The sequence below is a fragment of the Pseudopodoces humilis genome, chromosome 6 (assembly GCF_049639895.1).
Source record: "Pseudopodoces humilis isolate 2021_Gansu_Grassland_sample_001 chromosome 6, ASM4963989v1, whole genome shotgun sequence".
Lineage (NCBI taxonomy): Eukaryota > Metazoa > Chordata > Aves > Passeriformes > Paridae > Pseudopodoces > Pseudopodoces humilis.
In genome coordinates, this window is record NC_142205.1 from 60,481,755 (window position 1) to 60,496,308 (window position 14,554).

Consider the following 14,554-nt stretch of genomic DNA (forward strand, 5'->3'; position numbering starts at 1 on the left):
GTCAGTCAGAAGCCAAATAAATCCAGCTGCCAGGGCACTAGCAGGATTCCTGCTGTTTGCAGTAAAACTTCTCCAGGGTTGGATGAGCCAATGTTATGATGCTGACAGCTGGGTGTAGGGCCTTGCTTGTTTAATAGTCATTGCAGAGGACACTTTAAGGTGTTTTGGAAGGGACTGTCACTGCAGTGCATTGCAAAATATTGTCAGAGCCTAGCAAGGTATCTGACCCTGATCAAATACTCCTCTTAAATTAAAAGCTTATTTAGCTATTCTGCTCAGCCTGTTCTTAGGTAGCTTATAATGGAGTTGGACCCTCTTGCTCTGTTTTGAGAATGTCTTATTGAATCATGCATAGAATGATGTGACTAATTTGTAGAACAGAAGTCCCTGTGCATCAGCTGTTCACGGTTGTTTTCCTGAGGGAAAGGTAGAACTTTTATGTTAAAAGACACTGATCATTCTTTCTGGCATATCAAAGAACAAATGTACTGTAGGCTTTTCTATTGAAAAAAATAATAGAAAAAATGGCTTTTATCTGCATTTTCATCGTTACACCTGCATAAATCTCACTGATGCTAATGAGACTTGTAGCAATGTAGATAAAAGCTAGTCGCGCTGTTGAGATGTGGAGTCCAACCAGAACAAGGCACACCACACAAGTAGGAGGCTCCAACCCTGCAGGAACAATCTGCAAGTGTGTGACTCAGCCTGCTTAGAATAAACCATTGGCATGCAAAGCCAAGGTTCTCCAGACTGATGTACCCCATCAATCTGATTAATGCAGTAGCTGTGCAAACTTATTGAGTGCTCAACTATACTGTTGCCCAGATGGATTTCTCCAGTGAAAAATGTTTGGTCTCTGCATCCATTCAGCCATAGGAGCACATATAATGTCTGTGATGGAAGACACACAGGACAAACAAAAATCACCTGGACTCTGTGACTGGGAAGGAGGAGATGGGACTATGAGGGTTGAGGTAGAGCTCTGAATTGTGGGCATCATGGGTGTAAGCTGAAACATGCAGGCTCACCTTGAAGAGTAGGAAGGGGTGAGGGGACAGTACAAAAGGGTCAAAGGGGCAGACCTGTGGGATGCTGTAGAGATTAAGAAAAAAAAAGGAAACCAAGCAAGCAGCAGGTTCTTAAAAGTATATAAAAATATATGGTGAAGGACAACATTAACTGAGAGCAATACAGTTAGTCCTCACAGCTGATCACAAATGGTAATGTTGTCACTGTGAGCAGAGGAGGAAGGAAGTTTTGTGGATGGACCCTAGGACAGAGGCAGTAACTGGGGCGGTCTGATACAGAAACACAGAATCACTTATTTCAGCGTTGACAAGGCCAATAAATCATGCAATTAGCTTCATTCCTTGATAGTTTCTGAGAGTACAGTTTGAGTTCTGCCCAAGTTCTATCCATGGACACTTGAAATCTGTAGACCAAAAGCAGCAGACACACTGCCACCAGCAATTGTTTTGACCTAGGTGAAAATAGGAGGGATTTTAATTTTTTATCTTTTAGTTCGCTATTTAAAATAGTATGTGTTGACCTCTTTATTAGTGTAACATACAGATTGAATGTTCAAAGGAAAGAATAAGACTAAGAACTTATTATGGAAGAGAAATAGGGTAAGGAATGGTTTTGATCAACCCTTGCCTAGGATTCCACCTGTAAACATGCAGTTCTTGCACCTCTCTTGCTAGCCAAGCTTAAGAAGTGCAACACAACCCTTTAACACACAAGTCAGAAAGATGTGTTTTCTGTAAGGTGACGTGGCTCCTGCTGTCTTCAGAGTAGTACTGTCGTACAGTCTCTTTATGTTTGCCAGCGTTTTCTTTCCTGAAAAAAAGAGCATGCTTGTGACATGTGCTTCTGAAAAGGCACTGTGTTGTCATCTGATGTATTTGGATATTCTCAAGTCCACAGAAAAAATGGCAAGTTATCTTTTCATCGCTGGATAATTCATAGTAAATAGAAAAATAAAAATCTTACCAGTCCTTCCTGCCAAAAGGAAGTCTATAAACAGGACTCCAGTGAGTATGCAGTTAGTCGTCACAGGGATTGAAGAAGTGTAGTTGAAGTGTGAGTAATTCTACTTACTCTTCTACTTACTCTGCCAAGGGTGCAGCAGGAAAGCCTGGAAGGCAGTGGAAGTATCCCTGTTGCTCCAGTAGGACAGTGACCACCCAAGTTAGAGTGATTCAGTAGAACTTTTTTGTAAGCAGATTAGTCCCTTCCTGTGTTGACTGAAGAAGATATAAGGTGATTTACTTACAGGAATATAAGTGCAAGCCTTCAAATAAAAATAACTGCTATTGACTTTGAAACTGAGCCACCAGCCCTGATGAATTTTTGAAGTCAATTTACGATCATTTAATACTATTTAGAATAGCTGTTAGTGTGTGGCCTTTTTATTTCTGCCAATAAACTTCATAATAGATACTGAAATAGGACTGAAAAGACTGTGAGGACCCTGGAGACACTATTTTTTCAGTGTTGCGTTGTGACATACTCATGATCTTTTTTTCTTTGCTTAACTTTTTTTTGTTTTAATAACTTCCTTATTTAATTTCTGTTCAGTGTGTGTGCTCACTTTAGCGATAGTGTGGTTCATTGTGGAAGTTATTTAATGTTCACTTGTGAATACTACTCCAAGACACCCAGCAGGATTAGTATCTTAGTAGCCACTCAGTTGTCATGCTTCTATGTCAGCTGTAGAACACTAGAGTTATATTGAAAGTACTTAGATAAATCTATTTCCTCAAAATGGCTATGTACTTTCACTTTGTCAAAATACCTGTGTGTTGGCTTTCTTTGCTGCTTAAATGCTGTTCTATCTGTTCCTAACTTCCCCTGTTTAACAGCAGACAAACCCAGGGAGCACTGAATGAATCGGATGATCCCGAAACAGGCTGTCTAACTGATAACAAGCCAACTTCTCGACACTTCTATCCTGTCGCCTTGCTGCTTGTCAGCTCACACTTGCTGGTTGTGTGGCTTATTTTAAGTCTTGCTTTGCTATTAGCCAAATATCAATAAACTCCACTTCTGTTCCTTTATTTTCTACAAACAGCAACAAACTAACCCTAGAAAAAAGGAATTATGTTGTAATATTTCTACAGTCTCAAACCCCAAGGATTCATCTTTAAGATAGCAATGTCTGAATTGTACTGTGCTTTCATTCTTTTTTTCTGAACTCCAAGAAGTATACTATGCATTGAGTGAATTGATTTGCCCTTTCTGTTCATGGTAAAGCTTTCCCACTGTAATTAGCGCAAAGAAAGCCCACTTACAATGCTGTCACTGTATAGAAATTGTGGAATCCTGAATGCTTGAACCCCTCTTTCCAGATTAATTAGTCTGACAAAAAAAAAAAATTAAAAATGAATTTGCACAACACAAACTAAACCCTAGACAAATATGGCCGGGCAATGGTTTGTGAGACTTATCTTTCGATGTGTTTTTTTCATTGTTACTAGCTGATGGGATTGTTTTCATTTAATAAATGATTATTACTTTGCTACAACTAACCCTTTTCTGTAGAGTAACTAAATGGAATAGAATAAGTTCTGTTTTGTAATGAAATCAAGCTGTTTGTAACTGTTGCTTTAGTTGCTTTTGCTTTCAAGACACTTTTATATTCTTTTTAACAAAGTCCTGTTTATGTCTTGACTTTGGCACTTGTGACTTTTGTACTGTATGTGAACGAACACCCTTCCTTTATAAAGCAGAGAGGTGGATTGGGCTGTTTGAAAAGCCATTCTCTCTTTTTTTCATTGCAAAGCTGAACATACAGGAAATGAAGCAGAGATTAAACTTTCCTTCACTAGGTCCAGACTTAATAAAATGCCTTATTCCTAGAATGCGCATTTTAGGGCAATGTATACTTGCACATATATAGCAAACAAATTGAAAAAAATAAAAAGTATTAAAAGGTTTAAAAGGCAAATATATTTCTGGAATTAGGACAAAAGGTATCATTAAAGTATTTAATTTTTTTTTACTGAAATTTAAACCTCAAGGGCAGATATGTTAGGGGGATGGAAAATCTTATCACCTATTTCTGAGGGCAATAACTGTACTGGGCCTGGCCTTGGATTTAATTTTGTAAGATGTATCATCACTCATGGAAAACAAAATGTAGAGTTGAATCTTTGTTATTTTTACTTCAACTGTTGCTGAAACTCTGCAATGAACAAATAAAGCATATTTATTTATTCTGTGTTTCATGAAGTTGTACTTTTTCCCCCTTTCACTAGAGAAGGATGCCGCATAGAGAATGTTCTGAAGAATGTCAAATGCAGAAAGTATGCATTCAACATGATACAGCTGATGGCTTTCCCAAAGTACTACAGACCTCCAGAGGGGACATATGGAAAAGCTGACACCTAAGTTTAACAAAAATGTAATCAGGAGCATACATCATGCTAATAAGTGGATAGAGCAACTGCTGTTTATGACATATGAACTGGGAATGTATAACCAGTGGAGGTGTTATTTTTATCAGGTTTTATCATTTTACATTAAAATGAATCTGGGTAGTCATTATGAAATTAATACCATGAAAAAGCAATGGACTGAATATTCTCAAAATCAAATATATTCAACTTATCTTTGTGAAGTTGAAGCTTAGTATGACTCATAAGCAGGCTGGAATTAGTTTTTGGGGTCATTTGATTGAAGATTAAAAAGGTAAATGGCATTTGCTGTAGGAACAGAGATTAGTAATCTAGAAGGTGGTGTTCTGACTCCAAACCAAACCCTGAGATTTGATTTAAGGGGTCTCACTGCTGGAAAAGGTGTTTTCTGGGCCAGCAGAGCACTGAGGTCTTGATCACTAGTGATTAAACCCTTCACACAAATGTTTATGAAAGATGATAATGTTGCTACCCGGGCTAAATATAATTTTGGTAATTACAATTAGCTTCTTTACATAAGCATGGTGACTTCATAATATGTTTTTAGTAATTGCAGACTGTAATTTCAGTCATTCCATTCTGATACCCTGCAGTTCATTTGGATGTATCACTCTTGGTTTTCTGTACCCTAGCCATATATCACTTACTTTACTTTCACATAAATCACACTGAAATCAGGGAGATTAATTCCACAAGTAAGGTGACCTGAATTTTACCTCCTATTTAGTCTAAACCCTTAAAAATAAATTTTATTTATTGGTTGGAAAAATAAGTTGTATATACAGGAGTTAATGTATCTTTAGACTATGAAAACATGTATGTTATTATAAAGTCTAAAATAAATGTTAAGAGCAAACTGCTGTACTAGAACTAGTTAGCTGCTGCAGCTGATTTATACCAAATTTGTAATGCTGCACGTAGACACTCTAGGATGAGGAACTATCATCTTTAAAAATGAACATAAATGTTCTGCCAGCTTGTGTTAGTCCTGAAATTTGTCTTGCAAAGAACATTTGTGTTTTCTAATTGTATCTATTTATTACCTTCTTCTGCCTCCCAGAGAGAAATACAATTTAACACTCCCAAGTATTCACTGGTTACTGACCTTTATGTAATGCATTCTTTTCATACCTAGAGCAGAAGTATGAGAAATTTATCCTAATGAAACTACCCTGGGAATTTGAGCATCTTTAGGAAATTGTAATTGCCATGGATAAAGAAGTAAATGTTTGCTTACTCCTATGGAAGTCAAAGAAATCTCTATGCACCATGAGTTGTAATTTGTTCTTTTAAATCCATTAATGTCCATTACTGGGTATAACTCTGTAACTATAATGGAATATTAGAGCCTGATTCTGCAAATTCTATTTGGGTGATCCCATGGAACTGATATATCATCTGACTAAAATTAGATCCATTTTGTATGGCTGATCATCTTGTATGTAAGATCAGGCTTTGGTGTTTGTAGGAAAATATCAGAAAGAGATCCTTGTTCTAATATTCATTGACTTCAGTGGAGCCAGAAATTCACCTATAAAATATATTAATTAATTGTAACCTTTTGTTCAAAGAAAAGTAGGTAATGTAAATAGTGTTTTGGTGCATTAGTTTTTTATTTCTATTATATAATGTGCTATCATTAATTGCATCCTTGTTTTTGGAATGTATCCAGTAGATGTCAGAAGAGTTGGCAATGCATCATAGACAAGCTCAGACTGATGAGAACGTAATACCTTGGTTTCTTCTTGTCATGTACCAGTAGAAGTGGACAATACTCACTGGGTGGCTGGACATGTGCATAAATTAGTGTTTAGGTCTATGAATATAATGTAGGTGATCTATATGAAACTTTTTTGTGGATTTATGGAACGTAATCCTTCATAGAAAAGGCATGCTTCCTTCTGTCAGGCTGCTGCACTAGCCCTGAGTATATACATGTTTATTATTAGCTTAAAAAGCTCTGCATGTGCAGTTTCCTCCTGGATCTCTGAAATTCCTCATGGATCTTTGAAATAACCCCCAGGTATGCAGTAGAGAATGTCAACCATTGTAGAGCATTATGAAACTATCTGTAAAAATCTCAGTGGGGATGGTGTTCCCTGCTGGGTGCTATAGGTACCTAGACTTCTTTATGAGTCCCTTTCACATTCTGTCAAGTTAAAAATATGAAATTATCTAGATTTTCTTGTCAGGAAAATAGTCTTTCAAGATTTTGCCTCAGCATTTTAATCCTACCTGGGCTCTAAATTGTCATTGTCACTACTGTGTTATTTTTGTGTTGTTTTTCACATTGAAGCCATGGATTTGAGGAGGAAAAAGAAAAAATGGCACTGGATTATGGTCCTTTTTTGTTTTAGCAGCCATTCACAGTATGTTCTTGTGAAATTAAATAATCTCTTATTTACTAAAGATAATTAAGACAAAACCCCAAACACATCAATGGGCTGCAGTGAAGCTTCACTGTGCTTGGGCTGTTACAGAAGAGTTGGCTGGGTTTTGTGCTAAATAAGACTAAGTTTTTCTCACTAATTTTTGGACTGGAACATCTTGTTGTAGGTCAGGAGAGCTGCTGAAGTGCTCCAAGTCTCCTGGAAAAGCCTCGTTGCTTCAGTACCAAAACAGGCCCAAATATTTTGTTTGATCCACTGCCTGCTGGGAGATACTGTGGTCCCTGTGGGAAAAGGCTGTGCCACCAGCTGAGTTGTCAGCTGACCATGGATTCAAAGTCCATGGGCTTTCTGGTTTGCCTTTTATGAAGAAGCAAAGAGGTGTTTGCTGCAGGTTGATGATTGCATTATTTGAAGTACATTTACCCTTTGTAGCAACTGCTTCCAGCCCTGTGGGTTGTTTGGATGCCTAACAGAGGAGTTAAATCATCCCTGGGGTCTTGCACATGATCTTGTAGCTCACTGTGGCTATCAGAGGAGTAAAACTAAAGAGCTTAAGTTTTATAAGCAAACTACATTGTTTGTTTTGTAGAGGGATAAGGTAAGCATAGTGATTTTGGTAGTGGCTCCACAAAAACTGTTCCATACCTGCTCTCTTAAAACTTTAGCAAGGTATAAAATAATCTGCTTTTAAGGGAAGACAGTTCTTGAGGGCTAAAAGATGAAACTTCAAAAATACATCTGTCATCTAAAGCCAAGTCTTGTCTTACAGAAGATATTATTTGTAGAAATCAAATCAGGATCTGTCTTGAGGAGTCCCAAAATAAGGGCTTCTAGCTTTCAGTATTTGTACAATGCATCTCACACACTTACATGGGGGTTTTGTAACTACACAGAGTAGCGTCTAAATAGAGAGCTAGTGTAAAATACCTAAGAAAATAAGGAAAGGAATATTAAAGTAATTTTTTCCCAGAAATTTTATAATATTGTTATAATACATAACGCATAACATGACTATATGACATTAAGCAGGCAGGTCTTTTTTTCTTTTCTTGTCTTTTGAGGAATTTAAAATATATTCTGTTTAATGTTTTTACTTTGGCTTTTATGGAGAAATTAGGAAACAAAAAATTTTAATTATGTTATCTGATTTTTGTCTATGTGAAGCTGTGTATTTTGATGGAATCCTAGTAATGTCTGTGTTATAAAGAAAAAATAATTTAGGAGGACAACTGAAACAAAATATTAACTAAGAAGTAGCCTTAATGAAGTCCTTTGCAATGTTAATTTTTGTACTGTCTGAATTTTGCCATTACATAAGTGAAATGAGAAAATTAACAAACAGCTTTGTGTCTAAATCAATCTTTCCTGATGAAATTTCACTTAGTTGCAGTGGAATGAATTGTAATTGCATTCTAAATCTTCACTAGTAATTTGGGTATAAAGAAGTGAAACACTTCATTTTGAACCCTACTCTATAATGTCTATTAAAAGTTTCAGGGAAAACTTATTTTTATTTCTAGATTAAACACAATTTCCAAGAAATGCTATAATCCATTTTTAAAAAAGCAGAAAATGCACTGAACCTCAACCAGTGTAATAAAGAAAGCAACTGCACTGAAAACTATGCAGCAAATTTACTTGCGTGAATTAATGTATGTAATTGGTTAACAGTCTTAAACGTATATTGTGTCAGTTGGTTATGTTGTAAACTTGAAACCATTTATATCTATATTTATGCTCTATTTTATTATAAAGAAGTGTACTGTATAGGGAATGCCATGAGACATGAATTTGCATCTTGCTTTACCTTGCAGCTTAAAAGCAGATGTTTACAATGAAAATGCTTTAAAGTAATTTGCTGCTCTTGAAAACATAAACCTACCTTGTATGTTGCATGTTTACAAAAAAATAAATAATACAAATGCTTTTTTAGAGAGAAAAAAACAACTTACAGACTTCAGTCCTTAAAACATCGCTTTTTTCCCTTAGTCATGCAACACCTCACCTGTTTTGTTGCCAAGAATTCGGCCTGCACTCTGAAGGATTCAAACATTTATTTCCTCTTTCTTCCATAGCATTTGCTGAATAAGAAATATAACAACCATGACTATCAGCATGATACTCATGATCCAAGGTTAAAAAATTAGGATAAATTAACTATAAGACACTTGTGAACCAGTGTCTCCCTGTTCCAAAGACCTGAAACCTAAGGCACAGGATTTGTGTGCTGTGCTGACTGGGAAAATAGTTACAGTAGGAGTCTAACTATGATAAAAGAATGCCCTGGACATGCCAGGTTTGGAGTGGTGAGATTTGAACCACACTGCTCTTAGTTCTCTAACTGTTGGCAGTGGTGTTTGGTTACTCTTTCCATGCATGCAAAATGCTTTAGACGTTTTCATCACTTCTGTTTATAAATGGTCTGACTTTAAAACTTCTAAAATCCCAAATTACTTTAGTACTTGTTTTCCTTTTGTGCAGCTGTCCCTTTCGATGTTCCCATCTTGCATTCTCAAGTACACAGGACTGTGTATAAGTAACGTTAATAGGACTTCAGTCCACAGCATGTGTTTGTCCAGAGAAATGAAGCAAAACTATAGGAATTCAATGCTTTTTATATTTCAGGATTTTTCATTTTTTTTGTTTCATTGCTGTCTGTAAGCCATGTCCATTGTACACTATGTGTATATTTTTATTTAAATAAATGTAATGTTTATTTTTTATGTTTCTGACTTTTTTTTTTTTTTTGTTATTCATTTTTCATTGTCATTGTGGTGGTGTTGCCCAGAGGGAGGATTGTCCATGCTGATGAGACTGTGTTCCCTCCTAAAGGAGTTGGTAGAAGCCCACTCACAGGTCTTGTCACCGTTAGGAGTAAGGATTTAAGAAAAGTTCTGATACAACAATTAAAAGCCTGCAATTAATTAAAAAATTAATTAATTTATTAATTAATAAAAAATTAATAGTTCCTATTCTTCTTAGTCTTATTAGTTCCATATAGTTTTCATCTCAGAGCCAGGTGGGTCATGCATTTTTTAGTTCAAAGCAAAGAAAACATTCACATGTCCATAAGGAAATCCCTTTCACATAACTGTTGATCTGTAATTCAGGTGGGATAAACACCTTTCATGATGAAGACTTTTAAAAAGGTGATGTGTCTTGCTTTGTCTGGTAATGCATCTTCACCATCTCAGTGATGGACCTTGGGAAATAAGTATGCGTTACTTCTGTGCTGGTTTTTTGAGCTGCTGTTGGTATCTAGATTTATTACATGATTTCTCACCACAATGAAAGGTAAGTTCTCCATGGTTGGCTGAAATGTAGGAAACATATCTTCTTTTTGGGTATATGATAAAATGTGGCTCATCTGTGCTATCAATATTATGAACAGAAGGTTGTTGCAAAATTTCGTATCTCAGTTTATATGCTAGCATTTTTAGATTTACTGAGATGTATTTAGTGAGATTTTACTTACTTGCAAGGTTCTTGATAACCTTTAAAAACACTGGGAATTAGTGGTTCTTATGGAAATAAGTTAAAAAGCCGTTAGCATTCCGCTAATGAGAGCCTAGGAGTTTTGTTTCTTACTAATAAAAGTGAAAGTCTTTTAAAATTACTTTGTCTCATTTTGCATGTTCATGGATTTTATTTTCCGCATCAACTGGGAGCCACTTTTTCTCACAACAATGTAAGAGAGAAAAAGAAAACCTACAGCTATAGTGAGATGATAGAATAATATGATAGCAAAAATATGTTTTCACCAATTCCTTTTCCAATGTTACTTCAGGGCATGCTTGAGTGTATGACCTGATATTTCTGAATCACTGTCTGGTGAACTAGCCCAGTCTGCAGTGCTCTGCACTGGGCTGACCATTGCTGCCACTAAGAGAATGTGTACACAAATGCTGCTTCTGCTAGGCAAGAACTTTCCTGTGAGTTTAGTGATGACTCTTGTACAAATCACAGCCTTCAGTAGGTACGTGACAGATGCTGTTTATGGAATTAAGGACAAGAAGGTTCTAGATGCAAACTAGACTGTGTGCTGCTTGCTCTGCCCAGCTAAACAGACCTGCGTAGGCTGTCTGTGCCCACTCCTAACCCAGTACATAAATGAGAAGTACACTTACTCTACTGCAGGGAAAATTCTTGATATTATTAGATGAGTGGATGTAAACTGCTTCTAAATGAGCTGGGATAAGTTGAATTGACAGGTTTCTTCCATGTGTTTTTTTACATGTATATACATACATATTATATTTACATTTTAATATTTTTTTATATGCTGTAGGATAGAAAAAGGCAGTCACATATCATCAGTTGAAAAATGGAACTTGTGATATTTCTAGCAATCAAATACAGTTTTGCTATTGGAAATGTGGCAGCAAAGATAGGCTCACATGAACAAAGCTTTAGCTTGTAGCATGCCTGGTGGCATGTGCTGACTGTCATGGTAAGTTGCTTCTGGAGAAAAAACAAACGGAGAGAGAGAAATGGGAAAGGGAAGGTGCTTCCCAGACTGGAGTTTGCCATTCCTGTCACGTTTGAAGTTTGAGTTTGAAGATCTCAAGCCCTGGCTGACTGTTTCCTCTTACAACTCTGTTGTTATTAGCTGAAGTGGGTCTTGGTCAGGGCAGTTCTCTCTGCTGGCAGGTTGTGAGCTTGGTGTGTGTGTGTGTGTGTCTTGGAATCATGAAAAAAAAAAGGCTTCCATCAGGGAACAAGTAGAGGAGGAAGGAAGGAGCTAATTCTGTCCCAGTAGCAATCACTTGTCTAAGTGTCTGCCCCAGCAGTACCAGACTGCAGGTGCAAGACTGGGAGAATGACAGCAGAAGAACAAGGAAAGAATACTGCTATCTTTCCCCAGCAAAGTCTACACGTTCTATCCATTTTTCATGGAACAATAATTTTGATTGCTGCAATTTACAGGACTGCTGACTTGAACACAATTAGAACAACTGCCATAGATAAGCAGAGCAGAATTCACCCCTTTGCTGATACAATTTCTCAGAAGTTTCCTTTTGGAGGCAGAAAAGTTTAAGGTCTGGTTCTAAAGTCATTATTCACAAGCAGAGAATCAGAAATGGGCCACTTGAGGTGAGAAACTCCAAGGACCAAGTTTTGTGAGAGCTTTCAGAATAATTAACATTCCTGAACTCGATTCAGAACTGCAAATAACATTTTGTTTGTACAAGGAAGAACTTGCACAGTTTGCAAGTTTCCTTTGTTTGCACAGGAAGAACTTATTCATGGTTATGGCAAGGAAGTTGGTGGCAGTTTCCTGTAAATTATTATAATAAGTAGCTGATGCTAGTGAACTCTCACACAAAGAAATATATGCCATCAACAGAGTCTCTTTAGAAGGACTTTTTAATGGAGTAAAATACTCAAATCATCTGAATGCGGTCTTGTTTTGTTAGTAAGATGTAATACTCAACTTTCTTGGGCACTTATCAGCATTTAAGAAACATCACATAAATAGGAGCTTAATTCTGTTTTCCTAGCTTAAATCTAGGTAGATTCTCAATACTCTCTATTTGAATTTAACTTCCCTCTGGTATGAAATATTATAGTCTGGCTCTTACTATTTTCCAAACAAGACCAGATTACCAGGAAATAGCAACAAGGTTGTGTCAAATGACATATATAAATGGAGTCATCGGACTTAATTCTGTTTGCAGATGGAAGCTCAAAGTCTTTGTGAAAAAGGTGAGACTGATGTCACTGTGGTTAACATCAGGACTGGTTTCCAGCGGACAAATTCTGCTGCCTGCTCTGTAATAGGGCAGCTCTCAGCCAGGCTCAACTGGAATTCAGTAATCCCAAAAGAAACCTCTCAATAAATCCCAGCCTTCTTACCATTCAGCAACATGAACTATTTCTAGTGTTGGGGATTAATGGGCAAGTGCAACTGACCCCCATCACCCCATCACTGCATCATGGCACGTGGGTTCTCTTTTCAGGGAGCAGCTGTGTTGTGGTGGTTATGTGAGGGAACTCAGAGTTCAGCTAATGGGATATATGTCAAACACCCAGCAGATAAACATGTAATAAAAAATAAGAACATATGTAATAAAAACAGGGAACAAAGAGGTCTGTGGACTGGGTAAGGAAGGTTATGTCTAAGCTCTGCATTTTAGACCTCATTCAACTTTTTGTCCTCACCTGAGATGTTCTTGAAGATTTTGCTGCTTTGTGACTGTGGTAGCAGCTATGATGGACATAGACTACAGGATAATCAATATAAATATTAAAAAAAAAACTTGAATAAATAACTGCATTGTTGTAAGGGCTGTTGCTGATTGGCCCAACAGGTATTGTGCACAAACATTCTTGTACAGGCAAGATGATTTTGAAGGAATAATGGTTGTACCACTTTGTACATTCTTTCAACAGCAAGGGACAAGGACAGGGCTCAGCTGAGAAGGTAAGAAGTGCACAAATGCATCAAGGAAATCTCTTTTATGATTGATAAAAATTGTAATCACATCCAAAGATTACAAAACATTTTAAAGGTTGATTGCAAGTCCTGGTATAAATAGAAAGTACTTGCTTGTAAGTCTTTCAGTTAAGTTTAACTAGGTTAATTATTTACACTGTTCCATAGGACTATTTGATACAAGCCAAGGTAATTTTCAGAGTGAATTAAAAATAACCCCCAAACTCACAAAATAACATTAGCTAGTATAAAACAATACTTTTAATGGCTACCTTTACTTCCTCACAATACACCACTTCCATGCTTTGTTGACAGAGAGGATTATTAAAAAAAATTAAAAATCAAGGATTTTACTTTTTAATATCAGTATGGGAAAAAGAAGAGGTCATTTCATGAGTGGGAAGTAGTAGCTTTTAATAGGGATTTTTTGTGTGAATCCAGTTAGTGTGCTCAGCTGTAAAATGCTGAATAAGACTTTAAAAAACAAAAAAGTGGAGCACCCAGTTTGTATTCACATATTCATGGGCATAGTTAATGGACATCAGCAGGGGAGATGTGATCCCACACTTTTTAAAAATCAACAGGAAAGCAGTGCACACCATGCAATTCCCTTTTGCATTAAACTTATTAAGTCAAATCAATTTTTACGTGCACATAGGCTAGAGTTCTGGCTCTTAATTCCTTTTGATCTTCCGCCTACGAAATTCTGCTTCCCACTGCGCTACCATGCAGTTTATTTTTAACAGATCATTTGTTTGGACACCATTAAAATGATAATATTACAACTTCTAGCACTACTAAGGCACTGAAATGCCTGTCAAGTTATTAACTGTCTGCACACACACACACACACACACACACACACAAATAGCCATTTGCACAAGGGGAAATTGTAGAGTTAAGAAAATGCCACTGTTCTGTTCATGAGCATGAAGCACACAAAAGACAGGATCCTGATTTTTGCAATGCCAGCATTACAGATTATTCCCACTAATTTCTGTGCTTGAGGTGCAGATTCGGCTCCCATGGCTATTAGGTGTCTGAAGAAGGAGACTGGTATGATGTGACAGGTTTTAAATGGAAGATTTTGGAGCTGAGTCAATGGATTTTTCTTTTAATTGCCATATGATGTTAATTGAAAACTCCCATGATTAATGTTCTGAAAGGCACATTTCCTAATTATGGATTATTTTTTCAGCTGAGCACTATTTAGTGTTAGTATAAAGTGTTTTCTAGTGTTAGTATAAGGTGTATAAGTAATGCCCATCTTTGTCATGAGGATTTTCATTCTCCTTACATATTTCTGT

At 36.7% G+C, this 14,554-nt stretch overlaps 1 protein-coding gene across 13 annotated transcripts in view; it reads left to right on the forward strand.

Annotated features, from left to right (window-relative positions):
- Positions 1 to 9,534, forward strand: part of INPP4B (inositol polyphosphate-4-phosphatase type II B) — a 322,017-nt gene extending 312,483 nt beyond the window's left edge. For 10 of the 13 annotated variants that reach the window (XM_088056200.1, XM_088056198.1, XM_088056203.1 and 7 more), the window contains one exon: positions 2,868 to 4,020. In XM_088056200.1, coding sequence (XP_087912326.1) covers positions 2,868 to 3,042 — 175 coding nt within the window. In that variant the 3' untranslated portion in view covers positions 3,043 to 4,020. Of the gene's footprint in view, positions 1 to 2,867; positions 4,021 to 4,262 lie in introns of those variants that run through there. The other 3 variants (XM_088056194.1, XM_088056195.1, XM_088056196.1) reach the window with 3 other exon arrangements.
- Positions 9,535 to 14,554: the final 5,020 nt, after the last annotated feature.